Raw genomic sequence first — 25,237 nt, 5'->3', positions numbered from 1 at the left:
GGGCAGGGACACCTCCCACCAGACCAGGTTGCTCAAAGCCCCATCCAGCCTGGGCTTGAACACCTTCAGGGATGGGGCAGCCACAGCTTCCCTGGGCAACCTGTTCCAGGCTCTCACCACCCTCACAGGAAAGAATTTCTTCACAATATCTAATCTAAATCTCCCCTCTTTAGTTTAAAACCATTCCCCCTCGTCCTATTGCTCCACTGATCAAGAGTCCCTCCCCATCTCTCCTGTAGCCCCCCTTCAGGTACTGCAAGGCTGCTATGAGGTCTCCCTGGAGCCTTCTCTTCTCCAGGCTGAACAACCCCAGCTCTCTCAGCCTGTCTTCATAGGGGAGGTGCTCCATCCCTCTGGTCATCTTCGTGGCCCTCTGCTGGACCCGTTTCAGCAGGTCCATGTCCTTCCTGTGTTGAGGACTCCAGAGCTGGACACAGTGCTCCAGGTGGGGTCTCACGAGCGCAGAGTAGAGGGGTAGAATCACCTCCCATGACCTGCTGGCCCCACTTCTCTTGATGCAGCCCAGGATGCGGTTGGCTTTCTGGGCTGCCAGCGAGCATTGCTGGCTCATGTTGAGCTTCTCATCCACCAACACCCCCAAGTCCTTCTCCTCAGGGCTGCTCTCAATCCATTCTCCGCCCAACCTGTATTTGTGCTTGGGATTGTGAAATATGTAATATGTATTTCAAATATAAATATATATATAAAAATACACGTGTGAAAATACATGCATAAAATTAAAGTAAATCTTAGTGGCTTTAGACAGTATTCAATCTTATGTTTATTCTACTTTTTTATTCCCAAAAGATAACTGCTCATTTTTTTGCTATTGTATTCTGTTTCAGTGTTTATCAACCTTGAAGTCTGACTGAAAGCCTGTAAATAGACTTTGTATAACCTGTTCCTAAATTATGGAGAAACTGACATCTTCAGCAGTGCAAAATGAAATAATGCTTTTTAATTTTGCCATGTCAACAATGTATTACATTAAAAACATGTATAAAATTTTAGAATATATTGTATACCAAAACTGATATATTGTAAATACCCTTTACCTGGGATGTTTCTCCAGGGGCTGCTGTGCTCTAGCAGAAGTTCTGTTTATTTAAGTTGTTAAAATCCACTCTGTCTACCTTTCTCATTAGTAGTTTTCTTAGACTCAAGTGGGGAGAAGCAAAAAAAAGGAAGTTCAGTATCATTACTCTCCAGACATACTATTAAGAAAATAAGTATTTCACTTAGAAATAAGATTAGAGCTGATGTGCCGCGAGAAAGGGTTTTGTGGTATTACTTTGAAAGACTTACCTACCTTGTTGGTCACTGTACTTTAAGCACCAAATCACGTGCAGGCAGGAGGTGTTGAGAGAGGGAGGTGAATGCCTGCTGCAGGCTCTCTTTTTGGCTTATTACCTTTGCAGAAGTTGTAGTTGGTTTGGAAAGCCCACTTTTCAATGATGTTAACAAACATCACTGCAAAACAGACTACTCTGTCCCTCAGAGTGGATTTATAAACTTTTTCCTCAATATGAGTACAGAGATACTGTACTATGTTTTATTCATGGGATTGAGATTGGAGATGGGTAACAGCTTGCGTTAATATTTGACAGGTTTTGTTTGGTGTCACCATCAGAAATGTAGCTTCATGGTCAGAAATGCAGCTGAAAACCTCTTTGGCTGTCTGGCTCGTATTGGAAACTGTGTTTTGGTAAGACCTGGATTTGAAAATCTATCCTGCCAGATTTGTAGCTGTCGGATTCATTATCTTCAAAACTTATATTCACTTCTCAAGGTGTTTTCTTTTTGCAGAAACAGAGGGTGGACGCAGCAGAGATGCCAGCCTTCTCCAAGGAGTAACCTCTTCATCCCCAAGTGACACCAGCTCCTGCCAGTACCATGGGGCCAGAGGGTGGTTTCTTAGGCAGTGGACAGGTCCACGTTATCCTGTGGGGAAGTTTGGCAGCCATGACAACACTCTTGTTCCTCACCTTCCTCATCTTTCTCTGCTCCAGCTGCAACAGGTAAAGGCTCAGAAGCTCAGCAGGCGGTAACGGTTCTTGAGTCAAATAGTGAGGGGATTGAGATAGCTCTACTACCTAGTTAGCAAGAAATACCAAGGAGTTAGGTACAGAAATGAAAAAAGTATGGCACAAAATCTGTTTTCAGAGCAAACCTGAATTTGCACAGTTCTTTTCATTCTAAAATCTAAATTCTTTCTTTTTTTTTTTTTTTTCCAATCTTTTGCTGTGAAGGAAAAGCACCGGTGTGTTTGTGAGGTGCTTCCTCCTCAGCTGAAGCCTGGAGCGCAGGCGGACACTGACTGTTAGCAGATCACACTGCTAACCTCAAACTGAGAAAATCAGGTGGGCTGAACAGGACCAAAAAGTCTTAGATAAAATGGAAAGAAAGATGATTTCTATATATGTCAGCTTTGCTTTGGCCATTCCTGAAGACTAGGGAATTGATCCTGCCGTTCAAGCCAAAATGAGTAAGAATCAGTGATACTAATTAATGTCTTGTACTCGTACCTTATGCTTATTTTCTTCTCCATAAGAGGGTTCGATTTCACCAATACAGGCACTTCTACTGACTTCGTGTATTCACATTTCAAGGCCCCTTCATGACACGTAAGCTGAGCCCTGCTGGTCGCACGGAGGAGCTGGGCAGGCTGCCCTCCGTCCAGGGCACCCTTCCACCTGCTCGGACAGGTCAGGTCCTTCACCCTGAGGAGCAGCATGGCTCAGTCACCCAAGTGTATGGGAGTAAAAAACAACTGTTCATAACTCAGTACAGCAGCAAAATCTTTGGTTTGGACCCTTATGCCTGTAGGAGCATGTTCCTTCATCCTTTCAGCATTGGGAGTGTGGAGGAGGCTGTGCAGCCATAAAATACACTACATTGGCATAAGGTGTGTCTACAATGGGAAGGACCTGGTTTTCAGCAGGGTTTCTCTAATGCCCACGTTGCAAAAAAAACAAAAAAAAACCAAAAAAAACCCACAAAACAGTTGTGGGCAAGACCGGCCCCCAGGGTTGGTTGGAACCCTAAAAAGTGTAAGTTGGAACTTGTAATTTCGTGTGGTTCAGAAGAAAAGCCTTTGTGAGCTGTTAGATGACATTTCAGTATCTTCCTATTCATCACAGTTTCCTGTGATACCTTTGTAAAAACAGTAGAAATACATATTTTTTTATTTATTTAAAAGTATAAATTTAAATATTATTTTTAAAATCCTTAAAAATGCCATTTAGGTACTATGTTTTGCCTTATAACACTCCTGTCCTTGAAACACCTCTAGAAAGATGTTTTTAAAATAGAGTCAAACCACTGAGTACATCTTTGCAGTTACAGAGATACGTTGTCAGAAACTGTCTGGTGATGCTTTTAATAAATTCTTGTGTTGCTAGTCTGGATGCAGGATCTTTTAGTTCAGGTCATTCTGTAGGGCAGGTTGCTTATGCATAAATGCAATTATGTAAAATTTCTTTCTAGCTTACTCTTCAAAAATGGTTGAGGACACAGAAAACTGAACAAAATCTGTTCTTTCTGAAATGTCAAAGTCAGAAAAACTTCCAGAGAGGAAATTAAGTATTTGTAAACTTTAACCCTGCTCTGCATTGGTACAGCCTTAGTTTGTCTGTTTTCTTATTTCCTAATTAGGCAGAATTTTAACAGTTGCTAGTGGGGGAAGTATGGTGGATTGCAGGCTTTAGAAGCAGCACAGATTTCATATTGTCAATATTTTCTCACCTTTTTACTTGCCTTTTCGTCTAGGGGAAGGACTATTACTATATTAAGCTCATAGTTTATTACGGTATTTCAGAATAAGAGCTGTATTTCCAAAATGGTAAAAACTGGAAATGTGCTCCATACTTTACATTCTGTGAAATACCCAGTGAAGCAGGATTCATTTTAAAGTGAGGGCCTCTGCTCCTATGAACTTGGAGGCCTCCTTGAACTGCTCAGTCTTATCATTAACTATAACTAGCATCATGAGTGGGAGTAGGCTGGATTTTGTGGGACTTTTCTAATTCTTCATAGGAAGAACTCATTTTACTGACACACTTTAAGGAACTCCCCAGGTAGTCAGTCTGTCACCAAAACATGTATCTCTCTAAGCATTTCAGATATGAGTAAGTCAAGGATAATAGTATTTCTATTATTTATCATCAGTTACTCCTTACTGTGATCTTACACTGAAGGAGAAAATGGGTTATGTGTGTTTGTTGTACCTCTTCAGATATGTTTATCACCACTCTGCCTCGATGGTGACCTTACACAGAGGTCATACCAGTCCCTGTAATAATTTTTAGTTATTCTATTTTCAATATTATTGTGAATCACAACTCTGTTCCCTGCGGGTGTGTAAGGTCTATTAATGATTGGCACTGGTTAATGATTAATGGTTGGTACTGGTCTCTTCTCACAAGCAAATAGCAATAGAACAAGAGGGAATGGATTCAAGCTGCAACAGGGTGGGTTTAGACTGGACATTAGGAAGAAATTCTTCACAGAAAGAGTGGTCAGACACTGGAACAGGCTGCCCAGGGAGGTGGTTGAGTCACCATGCTTGGATGAGTTCAAGAGTCGCTTAGATGTGGTGTTGGGGGATATGGTGTAGGGGAGAACTTTGTAGAGTAGGGTAGATGGTTGGACTCGATGATCCCAAGGGTCTCTTCCAACCTAGACGATTCTATGATTCTGTGATTCTATGATTTGTGTATTAGCATAATCTGTAGTAACAGTTCATACATCTTTTTCATTAAGGGAAAAGAAGGCCAAACATCAGAATGGAGATCATGAAAATCTGATGAAGGTGGTAAGTATTTATTTGTGGCAGCTTGTGTCTGTCTTGTGGTTAGTTTGTACCGAGCTCCTTGCAAAATATTGCAGGTTGGAAAATAGCTCAGGAATTTGGAGATGGTTGAGCAAGGGAAACTTTAAGAGTTGCAGAATAGGAAGAGGAGGAGAACTTGTGCAGACCTCGATAATCTGCACTTTCTCAATGCTCTTTCTGCCACTGTTGTACTGCAGGTCTCCTGCCTTTCTTCCACTCCCTTTGTCAGCTGCTGTCTTCTTACGGGTTGAAGCCGTGGTAATGTCAATGACCATAAAGGATGGAAGGGAGATCACTCTGGACATACTTGCGTTTATTTGTTTTAACATCTCTAAACACAGGCACCTAAATCTTTGAGTATAGTCAGTGTGGTCTGACTGGCCAAGGCACAGCTCCGGTGCAGGTATGTCCGCAAGGGATGGGGTAAGAAGATTGAGAATCGCCAGGGAGCGCGAGAGGGAGACGGAATGCTTGAGTGGCAGCCTACGTCCCCTGAACCAGGCCCAGCAGGCAGAAAGGCCACACATCACAGAGGATTCCTCGTCCTCTCTCTGCCTGGCCGAACAGGGTAGCTTAGAGGACAGGGGGCTGTGGGAGCATGTTCCTGCCCGGCGAAGCAGGCGTGTCTCCCCAGTAACTCCCCCACCTTCCCAGGTACCCTTAAAAAATAGGTATGAGGCTGTGCAAGGGGAACGCAATCGTGACAAGGAAGATGATTCAATGTCCACAGAGGTGTCGCCATGGTTAAATCAAACTACACCCTGCATCAGAATGTCTTCAGTTAAGAAAAAAAAAATGGGACGCTGTCATAGGTGACTCCATCCTGAAGGGAGGGGAAATCCCGATACGCAGACCAGACGAACTTCTCAGGGAAGTCTGCTGCCTCCCTGGGGCCCAGGTTAAAGATATAAAAAGAAATCTTCCCTCCCTGGTAAGACCTTCAGATTATTACCTGCTACTAATTTTTCAGGCAGGCAGAGATGAACTGTTAACAAGAAACCCAAAGGCAGTCAAGAGAGACTTCCGGGCCTTGGGACGACTGGTGAAGGGGTCCAGAGCACAAGTAGTATTCTCCTCTGTCATTCTGGTCACAGGGAAGGATGAGGGAATCAACAAGAAGGGCCAGCAGATCAATAGCTGGCTCTGAGACTGGTGTCAGTGGCAGGACTTTGGTTTTTTTGATCACAGGATGGTTTACATGACACCATGTCTGCTGGAGATGGATGGGGTGCACTTGTCTCAAAGGCAGAAAAGGATCTTTGCACAGGAGTCAGCAGGGCTCATCAAAAGGGCCTTAAACTAGATTTGAAGGGGGAAGGGGATGTAACCAGCAGCAGAGACACAAGGGTCATTGATGGGCTAGAAATTATGGATGCACCTGGGAGTGGTCAGGTAGAAGCTAAGGCTTCTTCTAGCAAAAAGGTGGCAGGAGCAGCCCAACTGAAGTGCTTCTAGACTAAAGCACACAGCATGGGCAACAGACAGGAGGAGCTGGAAGCCATTGTGCAGCAGGAAAGCTATGATGTAGTCGCCATCATGGAAACATGGTGGCATGACTCGCATGACTGGAGTGCTGCAATGAATGGCTACAAACTCTTCAGAAGGGACAGGCAAGGAAGGAGAGGAGGTGGGGTGGCTCTGTATGTTAGGGAGTTTTATGAATGTCAAGAACTTAATGATGGGGACAACAGGGTTGGGTGCCTGTGGGTAAGAATCAGAGGCAGGGCCAACAAGGCTGATACCATGATGGGAGTCTGTTACAGACTGCCCAACCAGGGTGTAGAGGTAGATGAAATATTCTACAAGCAGCTGGGAGAAATCTCAAAATCACTAGCCCTTGTCCTTGTGGGAGACTTCAACCCACCAGATATCAGCTGGGCACACAGTACGGCTGAGGGGGAACAGTCTGGGAGGTTCCTGGAGTGTGTTGGGGATAACTTCCTGACACAGCTGGGGAGGGAGCCAACTAGGGAGGGAGCCCTGCAGGACCTGCTGTTTGTGTACAGAGAAGGACTTGGGGATGTGACGGTGGGAGGCCGTCTTGGGCACAGTGATCATGAAATGATAGAACTTTTGATTCTTAGAGAAGCAAGGAGGGGGGTCAGCAGAACTGCCACCACGGACTTCCAGAGGGCAGACTTTGGTCTTCTCAGGAGCCTGCTTGACAGAGTCCCTTGGGAGGCAGTCCTGAAGGGCAAAGGTGTCCAGGAAGGCTGGATGTTTTTCAAGAAGGAGATCTTAAAGGCACAGGAGCAGGCCATCCCCAGGTGCCAAAAAACGAGCTGTTGGGGGAAAAGACCAGCCTGGCTGAACAAGGAGATACAGTTACAATGTAGGGGGAAAAAAGGAGAGTTTATGGTCTTTGGAAGAAAGAGCAGGCCACTCAGGAAGGATGCAGAGATGTTGTAAGGCTATGCAGGGAGAAAACTAGGAGACCCAAAGTCCAACTAGAACTTAACCTAGCTTTGGATGTTAAGAACAATAAATAGAGTTTGTATAAATATATTAGTAACAAAAGGAGGGCTAAGGAGAATCTCCATCCTTTAACAGATAAAGGTGGTAACACGTTGACAAAGGATGAGGAGAAGGCTGAGGTACTTAATGCCTTCTTTGCCTCAGTCTTCAGTAGTAGAGTCAGATGTTCCCCGAGTACCCAGACCCCTGAGCCAGCAGACAGGGACAGGGAGCAGAATGGAGCCCCCATAATCCAAGGGGAGATGGTGAGGGATCTGCTGGAACACCTGGACATACACAAGTCTATGGGGCCAGATGGGATCCACCCGAGGGCACTGAGGGAGCTGGCGGAAGTGCTCACTGAGCCACTTTTCCATCATTTACCAGCAGTCCTGGCAAACTGGGGAGGTCCCAGCTGACTGGTGTCTGGAAAATGTGACGCCCATCCACAGGAAGGGTCGGAAGGATGATCCAGGGAACTACAGGCCTGTCGGTCTGACCTCGGTGCCTGGGAAGGTCATGGAACAGATCATCCTGAGTGCTATCATGCGGCACGTGAAGGACAACCAGGCAATCAGGCCCAGTCAACATGGATTCATGAGGGGCAGGTCCTGCTTGACAAACCTGATCTCCTTCTATGACAAAGTGACCCACTTGGTGGATGAGGGAAAGGCTGTGGATGTTGTTTACCTGGACTTTAGCAAGGCCTTTGATAGTCTCCCACAGTATCCTCCTGGAGAAACTGGCTGCCCATGGGTTGGACAGGAGTACTCTTCGCTGGGTTAAAAACTGGCTGGAGGGCCAGGCATTAAATCCAGTTGGCGGCCGGTCGCGTGTGGTGTCCCCCAGGGCTGGGTATTGGGGCCGGTTCTCTTTAACATCTTTATCAATGATCTGGACGAGGGGATCGAGTGCACCCTCAGTAAGTTTGCAGATGACACCAAGTTGGGTGGGAGTGTTGATCTGCTGGAGGGTAGGAAGGCTTTGCAGAGGGACCTGGACAGGCTGGATGGATGGGCCGAGGCCAATGGGATGAGGTTCAACAAGGCCAAGTGCCGGGTCCTGCCCTTGGGTCACACCAACCCCCTGCAGCGCTACAGGCTGGGGGCAGAGTGGCTGGAGCTGCCTGGCAGAAAAGGACCTGGGGGTGTTGGTGGACAGACGGCTGAACATGAGCCAGCAGTGTGCCCGGGTGGCCAAGAAGGCCAACAGCATCCTGGCCTGTATCAGGAAGAGCGTGGCCAGCAGGAGTAGGGCAGTGATGGTCCCCCTGTACTGGGCACTGGTGAGGCCCCACCTCGAGGGCTGTGTCCAGTTTTGGGCCCCTCACCACAAAAAAGACATTGAGGGGCTGGAGCGGGTCCAGAGAAGGGCAATGGAGCTGGTGAGGGGTCTGGAGCACAAGTCTTGTGAGGAGAGGCTGAGGGAGCTGGGGATGTTCAGCCTGGAGAAAAGGAGGCTGAGGGGAGACCTTCTCCCTGAAAGGAGGGTGTAGCCGGGGGGGGGGTCGGTCTCTTCTCCCAGGTCACAGGTGACAGGACAAGAGGAAATGGCCTCAAGTTGTGCCAGGGGAGGCTTTCAGTGGATATTAGGAAAAACTTATACGCTGAAGGGGTTTTGAAGCCTTGGAATGGGCTGCCCAGGGAACTGGTTGAGTCACCATCCCTGGCGTTATTTAAAATACGGATAGAGATAGCGCTTAGAGACACGGTTTAATGATGGTTTTTGTCAGTGTTAGGTTGATGGTTGGACAGGATGATTCGAAAGGTCCTTTCCAACCTAGACAATTCTATGATTCTATGACTCTCCTGCCAATAATACCTGTGAGTCAGAGCTCCCGAGAGCAGAATGAAATTCATCACATATCTATTTATGACAACAGTTATTCTGATCCAATGGTGATTAGATCTCACTAATTTGTGTTGCAGCCTTCCGACAAGGAGGTGTTCAGCCACTCGATCACAAGTTCGGCTACAGAGCCCCCTCCGAGCAGCGACCAGAACGGGGCACTCAGCAACGGCGAGGGTGAGCACTGCAGCCCTTGGCGGGGGGAACAACCAACGGCGCCATCCCTTTGATCCCACGTTAGCAGCACACTGGTGGTCCCCTCAGTTTTCCAGCCATTGGCTTTCCAAGCTCACAGTTACACCATTTGTCTAAATACCCTGCGTTTCCCTCTGCTCACCTCTGGAGGGCAGTCAGTCCTCTTTGCACAGGACATAATTCACACAAAACTTACTATTAAGTTAAAAAATACACTGAGCATGTGTGCCTCGCTGGGCGGTCAGTAGCCCATCCCATGGAGATGTTGGCATTTTAGGCTGCATCTCCACTTCTCTGCCGTGCTTTGGCAGAGCCCTACACCCCGGCTCCCAGTCCTTCCCACCACCAACACTGGGAGGGTACTAAGGTCCTCCTCTGGGCCACTAAGCTACATCTGCAGATTGACCTGGCCATCAGGCAAAGACTGTGGCATTCCCTCATCTCAGCCAGCTACAGAGTTGAGATGTGACCAGAAGATGCAGCTGAAGCTCGGAGCTATGCTCCTGGAGGCTGTGGAAATATTTCAGGTCCTCCTCCAAGGACTACATCTTTGGATCACAGTCCCATGCTGTGCAAGGCTATCGCTTGTATTTTTGTATTTTAGAAAACAGGCAACCTAAGTAGGCTTCCTTTTTTTTTTCCTTAGTTTTTGCTTTGCTGAACACTTAAAATGATTCACAGTGAAGTATCACTGGAAAATATTTTACTCAGCTGCACCTAAAAATAAACTCAGCTCAGAGCTGCCAGGAGCCAACTGTTGTATCCACACCAGGCACCGACACCATGGGCTGCGTTCCTCATCTCCTGCCTCCTCATCTCACTGTGCAGCCGGAGGCTGAGCTCTTCAGTCTTTACCCCTCAGAGACAAGTATCCGAAGGAATTTTTAAACTTTGATTTTGCAGGTCCCGACGCTGCTCCCGTCCTTGGGCTCGTTGCACATGTAGGTGTGTGTCTCACGAAGCGACTCGATGGGCAAAGCCCCGCAGAAGGGAAGCGTTTCTCTTTGCTACAGGTCACCACATGAGCAGCTGTCAAAGCTGCTATGAAAAGGCGTGCTGTCAACCAGCAGACAGTGTTCAGACTGTCTGATATTACTCAGCTTACACTCTGCATAACAACCCTTCTGAATAGCAGGAACCGATGTGCTTTAATTTCCTATTTAAACTTTATGCGTTCTTTTTGTTAATAGTTCTTTGTTTTGCTCTTTCTGCTAGCCTTTTGAACAGGGGCAGGGCTATTGAAGCAGCACCATCCAGTGGCTGATTGCTTTGGCAACACATTGTGTCATTATGTCAAACACACTGAAGAAAATAGAAGAATGGGTTGATTTTGCTGAGAGCACCATAGGAACTGTATTAAGAAAAGTAAAGCTACTCAGAAGGGATTTTTCAAAGATCTAGTAGTGTCACATAAAGTTACATACCGTATACTACCTGAAACATGCTTGTATGTGCCCATGTATGCATCCCAGGCAAATATCATACATGTGCACTGTTAGGATGAGAAGCCCCATAGATTTCAGTCCCTAATACCCTCCAGAGCCAGTGATACACGACCCGCTTCCAGGCCTGAAAACAGCATGTTCTGCCTAACACTGCTTTCTGAAGTCTAGTCTTCTCTTTTGTGCATATGGCTGGCTCTTTAGTAGGTTGTCAACCTACATGATGTGCTGTGAGACTAAGAGAAGTACGGCACAGCCTCCCGGTGAGGAGCTTCTGGTGTAGCGCGCGGTGAGGCTGGCTGCAGCAGGGCTCAGCGAGGTGAGATTCAGATGAAAATTCGGCCAGCATGTTAAACAAGATGAGGGCTGGGTAGGGACGAAGCAAGAACCGCTCTCCTTTTTGATTCCAAAGGACAGAGAAATGGAAAGAGGAAAAGCTAACAAGGCTTTTTTCTTAAAGGCACTTGGTCTGAGGCCTCCCACCAGCATTCCCTATCTGTAAGCATTCAGTATAACCAAGTACAGTTGAACATCCATGCACACCTGCACCTGCCCGCCCATCCCGGGTTCTTACTGTGAATGTGACTTGGGGGTGCACAGAGTATTTAAGATGTTGTGAGAAAGGTATTTTAACAGCAGAGTGCAGAAATGTCTGTAACTGAAACCTTTTGATAAATGAAAAGCGTGATGATCACTAGACATTGCTGGGCATTAGTATCATTTATCCTTTCCGATGAGACACAAAACCAAATTGCATTCACCTTATAGTTATGCATTTGTTTTAAATACTTCTTTATAAATTTTTCTAGTACTCTCAGAGGACAGCACAACTGCCTGTATCCAGCCTTACGAAGAAGTACAGACATCTGTCTCTGATCTGCTAGATCCACAGGACAGTCTTGGAAAGCCTGTAAAATGTCATCAGAGCCGGGAACTACCCAGTATTCCCCCTAACACCACCATGGAAACCATCATCTCAGCTAGAAATGCAGAAAATGATCAAAGTCTTGGAATGGAAGGGCCTTATGAAGTGTTGAAAGACAGCTCCTCCCAGGAGAACATAGTTGAAGACTGCTTGTATGAAACTGTGAAGGAAATTAAAGATGTTGGAACAGTAGCCAGCATGGAAGGGAGCTGTAACAGCAAATCAAAGGCTTTGCTGATGGTTGCTGAAGGTCAGAATCAGATTCCTGACTGCAGAATTGAATCAGCAGAATATGCATCTGTTGACCGAAATAAAAAAAGTCGCCAAAGCGCTAATTCAGAAAGTCCCCTTGACAACACACCAGAGGTAGAGGATGAACTTCCCCCTCCAGTACCCATGAAACTTCTTGATGAAAATGAGAATGTGCAAGAAAAAGAAGTGGAAGAAGAAATGACGGAAGGAGCAAGTAAACCAGAGAAGGTAAATACTGCAGATGCTTATCAAACAGCCAAATAATGATAGAGAACATATGGGTGAGAGAGGATTTTTTTTTTTAATAACAAAAAAACCCCAAGAACCCATCAAATACTCAAGGTGAGATACAAAACTGTAAAATATGGAAATATGAAAATGTACGTTATAGTCTTTGCCTTATAGGCACATACTCATTCTATTGCAGCCTATATATTTGGATTGCTGCAGCATGCACTTCATAAGGCTTTCCCCAGATACTATCCAGAAATTGCACAGGAGGCCTCTGCTTCTTTGTTGAGTGATGTTATACTTGTGGGAGCTATTGCAAGAGGTATCCAGTATCTCTGTCAGCATCTGTATCTTGTTCAGAATTCCCCCCTTGCTTTTTTTCCTAATGAAACCTCAATTTACAAAAGGAAAAGGGGCTATTCTCGGTGGATGTCCTAACTTTAGATGTGCCTCCTTTGCTGGGCCACCTTGATTTAGCTGTGCAAGTATTAAGGCATCTGCTCGACGCCACTCGTCTCGTCTCTCTTTGTAGGAGAGAGGGACAGAAAGAGAGAGAGGTTGTAACTGTAGGCTTTTGTATTTGTCAGATGCTGTATGTCACACGTAAACAGAGTAATGAATTTCTACCTGCTGAAATCATGGCCAAAGTGCTGTTTTGTCAGCACCTTATTCTTTCTCCCAGCCTAAGGACCAGTTAGTGGTGAGCTCCTTGAAAAATCGCATGATGACGTTATCAACAAGTTATTTTCCCATTTTTAGTATTTCACCAGAATTAATTTTAAGGATCCTTCCATATCATTGCACAGACTTTTCATAAACTGTTGAGTTTGCATTTTTCAGAATAGATAAAAATTTTTTTATCTAGACTCTTCAGTGCGCATTCTTACAAATAATGAGCTCATTATGTAAAATAGGAAGATGTGATTGTCAACAATAATCCACCAACATTCCCCCCTCCCAAATTCAGGCCATATGTAATTTCTAATTAAACTTTTAGAGAAACAGCTTTCCATAACAGTGACATTTTTCCTACCAGGTGTGAAAAGACTTGCAGAAAATCATTGTATTTCCCGGGCACCGATACAAAGGAAGAGCATTTGCTGCTCTGTAGCTCCCCAGTACATTGTGTATACAGCGTCAGTAACAGCAAGGAGTGGGAATTGATTAGAACGGTTCAGGTTTTGAAGGATTAATCAAGAGATGACACATGCAGTCCCCGAAGTGCCAGAAAAAAAAAAAGAAAAAAAAAGGTGTTTGTCTAATTAAAATTTATTCAGAGCTAAAGCCATCCTGAGTTAGAGCTTCGGCAGCATCAGATCATTCCTGCGTTGGCTGTTAGGTACATGCATTATGCATGGAAGCATGTGCCTGTCCTGGCCTTGAGAGCTACAGCTGCAGCAGAGTTGGAAATGGTAATCGATGGAATATATAAATGTCATTATTGTTGGCGTTGTGTGGGGAGGTGGTGGCAGGATTGTTTTTCTGTTGTGATGATGATAATTTTTCCCTCTATTTTGTTGCATCAAACAATGCAGAGCAATGCCTGTTTTCTCTCATGTGGCAACCAAACCCAAGATGTTTATGGAAACGTATGTTACACTGATAACTCTTTTAGTTAAACAGACTCTTTTTGCTTCCTCTCTTGTGAGGCTACTTAGCTGCCTTGCTTAACATAACATCCCTATCCCAAACTTTTCAACCCTCTGCCCTGACCCCGATGAAGAGAGAAGTTGGGCGTAAGTCATGCCAGTCTCTCTCGCTACAATTAGGCTTTGCTTTAGTAGAGCACAAAGAGGGGACAGGCAGGGAGGCAGCTCGTACCTGCCAACAGACAGAGAACAGATTGTGCCCAGGCTGTTTCAGCCTCAACCTGTAGAAGATGCTGCCCAGGATGATCCCCAGCCCATGCCAGTTCCTGAAGCACACTCATTTGGGAGAGGGCTGGGTGGACCAAGCCAGAGACCGTTCTAGTATATAACAGCATGAAAAGGGTAAAGGATCCTTTCAAGAGCCAGACATGCAGTAAACTAAATTGGTTTTTGCAGTATCTAAATTGGTTATTGGCCACGACCCAGCCAAATCCTGTGGAAGGTTTTCGTGAAGAAAGACATCATTAATAGCACTTGGGCATAGTTCTTCTCATAAAATTGGAAAGGCAGAATAGTTTTTCTTCAGCTCTTCCTTTTTAATTAAAAAAAAAGGAAGTATGGATCTCCTTTTTCATCAGGGTCTTTCCAGAGTGAGCAGTGGTAGAAATGCTCTCTGTGTGTACATTTGGCTGCTGCCATCTGGTTTCAAACTTGGGCAGACTGAGGATGAGCAAAGTATCTCTTAGAAATGCAGCAGAGGAGAATGGTCATCTTGTTCTGGTGCCTGAATCAGGAGCAGCAGCTGAGCCAAAGAACCAAAAATCAAGGGCTATCGAGGAACAAAAGTGGAAGGCAAATAGGGACACATGCTGGGCGTTTTGCTGTTGTTGAGGTTTTGACCATAATTTATAATAATGCTAGGTATGAAATGTTTAGGAGCAAGTATTTTTTTCGGTTTTCAAGATGACAATATCCTTCAAAATTGATGTGTCACAGGTTTCACATTTATAAGAAGGCAAGCTAGGTCCCAGAGAAACAACAGGATTGCCAACACCCTGGGGTATTTGTCAACAACTTGAGTGGGAAACTGTAGAAGGGTCCTGACACGCGGTGCTTATAGGCACACTGATGACAGAAAATAACTGCACTGAAGAATTTTGCAAGCACGTGTTTGTTTTAATGTGTGAGGATGAAATTAGTAACTTATTCAACAGAAAAAATATCCCGCAAATAAGAAAGACTAAACTGAGCCGGTGTAGTGAAGCAGATCCAAAGAAGCAGATCTAAAGATCTTATAAAGGGCCAAAATATGTTTGAACTTCTCTTTTTTCCTTTTCCTTTTTTTTTTTTTTAAATTATGAGTAAACAAACCACGGGTTAAAGAGCTCATTCTCAAGACGGTGAGAAAGAAGCAAGGGGGCTGCTAGGTGTGAGGGAAGACCCCTGGGAGCAGCAAGCAGACTTCAGTGTGCTTCGGGTCAGAGTCTTCATCAGATGTGCCCTAGGGGTTTGAAGCTTGGGATTTACCAGAAGTAAAAACACCAAGAAAAATGGAAGTAGGAAAAAATCTGTTGTAATGAGGCTCTGTGGAAAAAAAAAAAAAAAGTCTTGTGTGTCTAGTATGTGCCTAGAAGTGATACTTGGTTGACTGTGCTAAAAATAGCTCTACTGGTCCACCTTGGTCTGCAGTGGAGGAGGTCTGAATTCTTGTAGGTGGAGAATTCGCATTAAACTCCAAACTACAGCCCGTTACAAACAGTGCTGGAAGGCTCCCTCTGAATCACTGTGGAGCAGGAGTCCAGCAAAGCCTTCTCGCCCCAGGGCGGGGGGAATCACGCGGCTGCTGTGCGGCAGCCAGGGTCTTCGTTGCCGTAAGGGTCCTAAGACATTTTTCGTAAGAGCAAAATGCTTTTCCCCCAGTGTCTCGTGACCTAATTTCTACATGAGGCTTTACATGCTTGAAGTTAGACTTGATACCAAACCAAGCCCTCCATCCTTTAGTAACTTTGCTGCGTGAACTGGACCCAGAGGGATGCTTTGCGGGTTGAGCTGCCCATCTCAGGGTGGGTTGCAGCAGGTCTTTTCTGTGTTTGTGGTCTGAGCAATTGTGTGGCAGTGCTCCTCTGCATGGCTGCTGCGGTTCGTGGTGGAGGAGAACATGTCATCTCCCTTTCAGCGCTTCCAGGACTCACTGAATGAAGGATAACAGTCACCAGGAAGGTGCCAGTTGAGTATTGTTCTTTTGTCATCTAACAGCATATCTGAAAAATCACATGGACGGCCAACTAGTGTGTCACAACAGCTGACTTCTAATTGTTCAAAAGCCTTTGCAGAGTCTTTCTTGCTTAATTAGAAGTGTAAAGGCAAGGGTACCATGGGGCAGAGTTTGTTTTAACCACTACATTATTTTTACCCTTTTCAGGTCAGGACAAGAGCAGATACATTAAAAAGCTCTACTAACCTCAGGGCTGTTATCTCCAGAGATGTACTCTGGATATTAGGGATATTAGCTATGTAAGATGGAACTAGTAAGCAAATGACCATAAAATATAATGTGTTGATTGTAATGGGAGGGTTTTATTATAGGTTTCACACTGTTGACTGGTAATGAGCCTTTTTTTTTTCCTTTCCTTCTTTCTTTTTTACAGAGGCTTAGTTCGATGTCTTACAAGTCTCGAGAGGAAGATCCATCTCTTACAGAAGATGAGGTAGGTTTCTTGCATGAAATTCAATAACTAACCAGAGACCTTTTTCCAGGCAGAAATTAGCATAAGCTGTGCATGATTAAGCAGGATCTAAGAAAGGTGAAATTTGTCTGAAGGGAAAATGAAAGCCAAAGTTTCTCTGCACAGAATTTGTACTGCCATGTTCGTAAAATCAGAGGTATCCTAGCACATGGCTGTATCAGGACCATAGGTTAAAAAACGGTGTCAGAAAATAACAGGAGGCCACAAATATCTGTTCGTTAGGACAGCTTCTTGATTTGGCTGACAAGATATTAAGAAGAATAATCAGCAGCCTTTTGAAACATGCTCCACCTTCCCTGTGCAACAAAGCGTTTGGGGCTCTGGGAAATAAACGGAAGCACAATAAAACTGCTAGAACATAACTGTTCTTTAAAATGTCTGTTACTCAAATAAATTGAGGAGATTGAAACAAAGACAGAAAAGTTAAACAGAAATAAGGTCGCTTGTGATCATCTCCAGTACGGGCATGCAATTTAGAAATGCATTCTCCGGACATAAAAGTAAGCACAAACTTGGCAATGAGCTGAGTGAGCTAATGCTTTCTGCTGGGCAAAGGGCTCCCAGTCATTAATGAATAAATTGATTCTTGAACTGGGTTCATGTAATTTAATGCTAGTTGCTTGGCTGAAATCAGTATAAAGTAAGTAGTATTGCCATCTACAATTGGATGTCTCTCCTTATTGAAAAAGAAAACAAAAAACAAAAAACAAAACAAAAAAAAAAAAAAAACAAAAAAAAAAACCAAAACAACAACCAAAAAACAACCAACTAAACAGAATTAACAGAAGCAATCTGGTTCATCTTCATCAGTCAGTGTTGCTTAACGGTAACAGACATTTTCATGCCAATCTACTATTTTAATTGGATTGATACAAATCCAGAGTGGCCTTGCATCCTTGGGAAAGACTTTAAACGTAACAGAAGAGCTGTGCACCAACCCCGGGAAGCCTGAGTGGAGGGACATGTGCGGACATGAGTTTCCCCTTCACCTCTTCATTAAGGGCCACCTTCGTGCGCTTGCTCAAGCATCCCACTCACTCAGAGGGGATTTTTAGAGCTAATAGGGAGGCTCTGACTCCCTCTTTGTGTTTATAGTAGCTAAGAGGTTTCAGTCTGAAGTCTTAAGTTCTGATACACTGAGACTAAGATGCAGCTCCTCTTTGTAGGGAGAGTTTAGTCAACAGAACAGACCTTGCATATCAGGATTGGCACTGACTATTTGCTATTTTCTGGTGGGGGTAATTCCTGATTTTTAGTGTTCTCTTCACATGACTTGGTGCCTCCTTGGTCCTGCCTATAAATACAACAAATAACTACTCTCCTGTTGAGGTGTCTCTGAAAGCAGAAAAGTAGCCACTACCATTAAATATAATAATAATTTTAAAAAAGCCAAAGGATCAAACAGCATCCTTCTCCTATGTTACAGCAGCTAAACCTGATCATCCCTTTGACACCTCTCTCCCCATTGAGCCCAGGCTGGCTCCAGGACTGTAGTAAAACTTGCAAGAGCTCCTGCTTACAAAGGCATTCCCTTTTCTCATGGGTCTAATTTGCCTGCAGGGGATTTACGGTCAAAGAATTTTTACGTTTATAAACTTCTTTCATAAAGCATTCTTTTTTGAAAGAAAATCGATTTATAAGTGCATGTGAGAAAAGAAAGTATTTGTAAGAAATCCTTTTTTTTTTGTAAGAAAGGATATGTTTTTATTAGAAGATCCTGTCTTTTCTTAAGTAACCAACGTCCTTGTGATGGAAGGGGTACAAACTGGCACACAAGCTTTATCCCATGCTTAAATACTCAGGAGGTATCTCCTTTCCCTAGATCTCAGCCATGTACTCGTCGGTGAGTAAGCCGGCACAGGCCATGAAGGCACTGGATTCTCCTTACACCTGTATTCAAGAAATTGCATCGCAGAGGTCCCCATCTGTTTGCAGTGGCCTCTATGCAAGTGTGAAGGACTTTGAAAACACCCTAAATACTACCACTGTGCCTCGGTCAGCGGACAGACCAAACGGAGAGCTGGAGCCTGACTATGAAGCTATCCAGTCTGTGAGCCAAGAAGAAGACAGGACCTTGTCTGTGCCTAATACAAACCACACTGCTCTTTCAGGAGAGAATGACTATGAGAGCATAGGGGACTTGCAGCACCACAGGGAATTCACCAGACTTTAACCACTCCGGCCGGCAGATTTCTCTGCTGGGATTTTCAAAGGAAAACGCGAAACATGGAGAAGGAAGTGCTTCTCCTTTTGAGGAACAAAGCTAAATAGAGAACAAAAGCTGTGAAGCAGCAGCATACTTTTCAGCCAGGGTGTGATACCCGCTAGGTTATTCTGGACGGCAGATGGAGTCTCATGGGAAAGGGTACATCAGGTCAGAATGACGACCAGGACAACGTAAAGGCTTCTTTGTTGTTCGCTCCCAAGAAGCTGGGAAGGAGTGCCATGCTTGTCGTCCCGATAGGAATACATACCAAAAAGACTGCCTTTACACAAAGATAGCTTTCCGTATTAAGAGATTATTTTATGTCATTTGCTTCAAAGTGGTTTTCAAGCATCTTTTTTTCATTTGAGTTTGGGCCCCCGCAGCATTGAGCAACTCACGGATCAGTGTACCTCAATTCCGACTTACTCTGCAGGGCTGGGGAAGGCATGCTTACGTCCGTCTCTTGAGGAGCTCTGCCCACATTCACTGCAACTGAAGTACAAACAAAAGAACTTCACAAGGGACCTACTCCAAATGTACTTGAATTAATTCTGTCAGCTTTTTTTTTTTTTTTTTAATTTTTTTAACGTCAAGGGCTGTAGAATGTGACTTGCAATATTTGAGATGTGTACTGGTATTTGTAGATTTTTTTGTTTGATTATTTGTGAAATACCACTTTAAAATGGCAAGTGACACCCTCAGCATTCTTGCTCTGTTCCCCTCGTGCACACGTACGCCTTCACATACACACACCAGACAATCGTCATGTTGCAAAAAGTTGTGCAAATGAATGCATTGGCCTGATGTTTAGTCTAACCTTAACAGTGTTGAGTCATTTTTTGAAGAATTTTCCCTTTTTTTTAAAACTTCAAATATTTTAATATGTTTGTCTAGTTTATTGTATAGGAAAATTTGTGTACTGCGTTGAGTGGATGATATTTTTTATTTTTACAACATATTTTTCATCTTCAAAGTTTTTGTAGATTAACTTACAGTTTTATGTAACAGCAGGAATCCCATTGTTTCTTTGGGCTTTATTTGGTTTTCCTTTAAAATTTTTTCCTATTTCAGAAGTATGTAAATGAACAATTCGTTTGTTAGTTTGGGGTTTTTTTGGTCTTCTTGAGCAGGGATGTGGAGCATGCCTTGCTGTTTTTAAGCTCAAAATAATAGAGTCTATGTAAAAGAACACTGCCAAAGGGCAAAAAAGAGGGAGAAGAGACAGTGGGATTTAGTCTAGGATTGCCATTGGTCCTCCTTGTTCCTCTGCTAAAAGGAGCAGAAGGGTGACCAAGAACTTCTTGGGGCTCTGAAAAGCAGTTTGAAAACCTCTGGTTTTTCAAAGATACCAAGTTATTCTGTAACTATTAAAAACAGTACAGTGCTTGGATGAAATAAGTAGGTACTGGGTTGATACTTTCGTTTTCTTCAAGAACAGTACAATAACTAGTACAACAGTACAAGAACAGTCCAACAGTAGAGAACCGGCATTGTGTGATACACATTTGTACACATGTATATAAGGATACACATGTAATTTGGACACAAGTATAAATTATAGTCCAAACTTGGTAACAGTCAAATACATTCACATACATGGTATCTGGCATGTGCTTGAAGAGTAGTTTATTTTTAATTTGAAATAAACAGTACATAAACTGAGGTTGTCTTACTCCGTAGTAGCTAAAACAGGTTTAGTTTCAGCACAGTTAGTACTGGGTTTTGATATACCAGGCTGAGTCCTTCTTAGATCACTGGCCAGCGCTCAATGTTACTTGGTACTATAAAGAGCAAACACAGATCTGGTTATGCACATTTATTAGAAATAACTTTGAAAGAAGTGTACTGATTTATGGGCTTTGCCTGTAAGTAGTGCAGCTCTGAGGAGCAGTGCAAGTGTACAGTCAAACTCTGCCCGCAGGGTGATTCAGACTTCATGGATCTTGACCTTACGCGACGGATAGTGCCGCATGCTTGATCTGTGACTCTCTTCCTTTCAGGAGAAGCAGTTCAGACTAGTCTACATCCATCTCGTTCATGACCCTGCTGCCGTGCTTCCACAGCTGCAGCAAACCCTTTGCTTCCACTTCATTGCGGCACTTTTTAAAGCTGACTTCAGTCTTCCTTTCTGGAGTTCTCCCCTCAAAAAAAGTTTCTATTTCTCTTCCCTTCTTCCCTTGAATGTGAATTCATTAAGTTCGCCTTTGAGTGTTCTCTCCTCTTCCCACTGTTTAACGCCAAAGATAAGATGCACCATGTTTCAGAAGATCTGTTGTGCTAAGTCTGGAGAATTTCTGAAGTCTTTAACTATGTTTTTTGCTGTCTGTTCCTTGCTCAGGGGTACGGATTTATAAATGTAGTCCTCAGTCTGACTCCCGCGACTTAGTGGCAGGTATACCTCAACTCCTGAAATTCCCAAATACATCTCAAGATGTGTTTATCCCTTACGGATTGTCTTACTCATTATATGAATGACCACTTCTGAAGAAACAGTAGCACCATGAGGTTTTTCAGGTTCATCAGATTCGATTTCAAGACTGGTTTAAAGATAAGAGAAAATGCCAGTTAACAATAGCAAAGAATAACCCTGAACTCTTGATAGTAAAATTTTGAGGTGCAAAAGAAGAAAATAAAACATCACTCTAGAAGTGCCCCCACCAAGATCAGCAAGTCGAAGGGAGGAGGAGGGCTGCCGGGTGGCTCTTTACAGTCTTTCAGAGCAGGATCAGGAGGGTTGGTTTGGAGGAAGGGACACAAGACTCAGGTCCTTCCTTCCTTCCTTTCTTGCCCCTGTTCTGACAGCTCTTCCTTGAGACCCCCAGACATCCCTTTTCCACAGCAAAATCCCTCCCCCTCTCTTTTTTCTTTTGTTTCTATTTTTAACCTGCCTCACACAGCCTCGTACCAGGAGCTGGCACTGTGTGTGCAGTCCTGTAGTGCTGGCACATTCCTGACTGTTTCAGTGACTCTCGGACTGGTCACAACCTTGTCATTGTCCACCAGACCCTCAGCCTGGTGGGGCAGGAGCTCAGAGTTTGGATTGCTGCTTGCGGGATGCGTACCGGCCCTCAGCCATTGAGACCCCCGCACGTTGGACTCTTGACAGCTGCAAAAAGGAATTACTCTCCTGAACAAGGATGCACGGAGGAGTCCGTAACTCCCCTACAATCTCCGTTATGTAGTCTGATGCTAAAGAAAAATGTTTTAGAATTCAGTCCAAGGTTCTTAAGTGAATAATTACATCTCTTGACAAAAAATCAAGATTCTGTTTAGTTCCTTCTTCCCAGAAGTAAGATCTGTTCCTTTCTGGCTGTTGCCAATGCTTCCTTTTCACTAATACATGGGATAGATTAATCTGACTGTAAAGAAAAGGGAGTCTCTTCTGCTTACCTCTTCATTGCTACTTTTTCCTCTTTCACCATATCCCCAAATAAAATGTCAACATCCAAAAGGAAGTATTTGTTACCTAGTGATATCTTCTAGGGAAGCTTCACAGTCTATTTCTTTGCCTCCACTTTTTGGCACAACTATATAGTAAGATCTCGCATCAAATTGCCACAGTAAGGCCAAGACAAGCTGTAACGTGTGTAACTGCACTAGTGAAAAGGTCATTTCTGATTTCCTTCTGTGAACTGGTAGAAATAGGAAATGCAGTTTGGACATCTCTTCCATGTACCTGTGTCTCCCATGGGAGTTGTTCACACCACATACCTAAACCAATGCTAACCCTATACATAAACCAGTCACCCCTTTCTACCACGATGACTGCAGAATTGCCTTCTCAGTCACAGAGAGAAATAGATTCTTTATAGATACCTGTAGCACAGGCATGTACCTATTACCACGGTTAGATCAGTTATAGTGCCTTTTTTACTAAGTAGCTAGTACTTCCATACTCTTTTCCATACTGTGTTTGTTTAACTCAAAAGTACAAAGGGATGATCCCAACATTTACTTGTCTAAGTTGGAAACAGCTTTATAGAGACACATTAAATGTATTAGACCTCAAGTAGCCCTACAATAGCAATAGTCTCTCACAAACATTCTCTAAAAAGCCCAGTAATGTAGCTATGATGACTAAGCTTTGCAATAAGAATTATCAGTCTTCTTTTGAAGAACCTAAGTTTTTCAACAGTGAGGATTCAGGGAGTTGGTGGTCTTTGTCCATGTCAACTGTGAACAATTAGTCATTTTGGTCTTTCTATTAACATCAATTACAGGCTTGCTTACATGTAGCAGGATTCATGAGGTGAGGGATGAGTAAGTGTGGGGATACATATCCATGGGTCACCCAGAGCTGGAGACCATCCCCACAGTAGAAACTGGCTGAGGACCAGCTGCCTTGCCGTGTAAGCCCTCATCTCTTGTGCCTTCAGGGAATCCATGCTGCAGGGATTCTTCTGGGCTGCGTGCTTCTTGGCTCCCTGAACAGCTCCTGTCCACTGTCTTGATCACAATTCTGTACGTGTGGTGCTTTCAACCTTTCAATGGTGCTTTTATAAGATGCTGGATAAATGGTTTCAATGTGCTTTCTGAAAGCTGATGCGTAAAGCTGTGACACAGAGTGATCTCTCTAGTATTGTCTCCTTCCCAGAACTTAGTGTTAATTGTGTTACTCTGACTGCAAAAGGCTGACGGTGCTGCCCTGCCTCTTGTTGGCCTCAACCAGAACGGAGTCATCAGGCGTAACAACACTAGGTTGGGCCACGGGTGTTCAAAAGCAGCCGTTGAGGCCAAGCGCCTGAAGCTAGAGACACGGCTCTCATCTGTGCAGTGTGGGATTGGAAACATCGTAGAGCCCAGCTCAAGGACTAAGGACTTTTTTCCTCTGTCCTGCTGTTCATATACATGTGTTTGCAATACGATTGTAAGAAATCTGTTTCTGCAGCGCTTTGATTTGGGCCACACTCCAATGAGGGACTTTTGCTGTTTGGCAAACGACCAGTTATTTCAGACTAACGTTACTTATTTAGGTTGGAACATGCCTGAATAAGGCTGCTATGTGTCTCACAAGTAACTTGGTGTGTGAAATCTACTTCGAAACAGGAGAATGCAGAAAGATGCTGAGCCTGACAGGTTCTCCTGTGGTGGCGTGCTGGAGACTTTCGAGGGCAGGTCTCTTCCTGCAGGGAAGCATAAATGCTATTCATATGATTTCATACCCTGGTGCTGAAGTTGATTTGTAGCATCTCTTTTAGGATGGTCATGGTTGGAGACATTACCAGAGCAGATCTCAGCCTCAAAAATAATAACAAAAAAAAATTCAAAAAAATATTTTTCTCTCTCTTGCTGGCTAGCAACTTATGTTGAGGATTATGCTAAAGATAAATGCCATGGATAGAATATCACAAAGATAAAAACATAGGGTTACCTTTCTTCAAGGACCGCCCCCCCCTTTTGGCTGGGTCAGTAAGAAAGATCCCAGGCTTGCAAAAGTATTGAACAACAAAAGTATTAAACAAATTAATGCCTCTGTGGTAATTTCCCAGGAGTGCATTAGGGTATCACACACACTAGACACTGTTCCTTTCCTGTGGATAACAGAAAGATGAAAGCTTATTTGTAATACAAGATTCCCATTGATTAATTGATAACACTTACTTGTGAGTTACTTAGAAGTGACTGACCTGTAAGTAACTGACAGGTAATCCAAAGGTCAGCAAGAGTGTCTACACAATTTAGATATATTTAAGCTAACTCTCAATGACCCAGCTCAGACGTTGTAAACAGAATCACTAGAACAATTTAATGCTCTACTTGGTCTGACCTGCTCGCTGAGCTAACTCGGGCACCCCAATTTCCGTAGCAAACGCATGGATTATCTTTGTATTACATACCCATTGGCCCAGTCTAAAGGTAACATAAAACTTACAGTTCTGGGTTTTTTTCAAGCTGTGAGGTCTTGTTTCTAGAGGTGTTCGGTTTCAAACTGGCCAGAAGGACAGTCGCTGCAAACACGATAGCAAAGTGCCTAAAAATAAAGATGTTTCTGAAAATGTAAAAGATGCTCACTGTTACTGCACAGCATCTTGTCTACTGTATGTGGTACTCTCTTGCCATACACATTCCTAAATATTTGCTTTCATTTGTGATGTTACAATAGCACAATCTGACAAAGTTTCTGTCTCTGCAAGTTCATTGTCTAATTTTAACAAGCATATGTTTGTTACAGAAAATATAAAGTGAGATTCATTGTTCAGTCTAGAGGGCAGCTATGTTATTTCTTATAGTTTATGATAATGCAACAATCTTAGATGATTTACAAAGTATGTAAGCATCACTTGACTTCAAAATGCTTCTTTTGAGATTTCGGAATGCCTCCCATTCACCACAAGACAACTCTTGTCCGTCTAATCTGGTAATACTGGGGAGGGAGTTTTAGACTTCAAAAAAGACAGCGTTGATGTTTTGACTTCCTAATTTCTATGAAGAGACACTCATATTTTAACTTTCAGCATAGGTTGGATTTGGACTACACTCTTACTTAAGGAACTGCTCCTCCCCACCGTGGTCAGAC

General features: G+C 43.8%; 1 protein-coding gene across 1 annotated transcript; it reads left to right on the top strand.

The window, feature by feature from the left end:
• Positions 1 to 1,659: 1,659 nt before the first annotated feature.
• PAG1 (phosphoprotein membrane anchor with glycosphingolipid microdomains 1) lies at positions 1,660 to 18,779 on the top strand. The gene is made up of 6 exons (XM_074145480.1): positions 1,660 to 2,018; positions 4,762 to 4,813; positions 9,214 to 9,310; positions 11,580 to 12,175; positions 16,416 to 16,475; positions 18,337 to 18,779. Exons 1-6 carry the CDS (start codon positions 1,894 to 1,896, stop codon positions 18,685 to 18,687), a joined length of 1,281 nt encoding a protein of 426 aa, XP_074001581.1. The 5' UTR covers positions 1,660 to 1,893; the 3' UTR covers positions 18,688 to 18,779.
• The last annotated feature ends 6,458 nt before the right edge of the window (positions 18,780 to 25,237 follow it).

Source organism: Numenius arquata, chromosome 3 (genome assembly GCF_964106895.1).
Source record: "Numenius arquata chromosome 3, bNumArq3.hap1.1, whole genome shotgun sequence".
Classification (NCBI taxonomy): domain Eukaryota; kingdom Metazoa; phylum Chordata; class Aves; order Charadriiformes; family Scolopacidae; genus Numenius; species Numenius arquata.
This window is presented reverse-complemented; position numbering and strand designations above follow the sequence as displayed.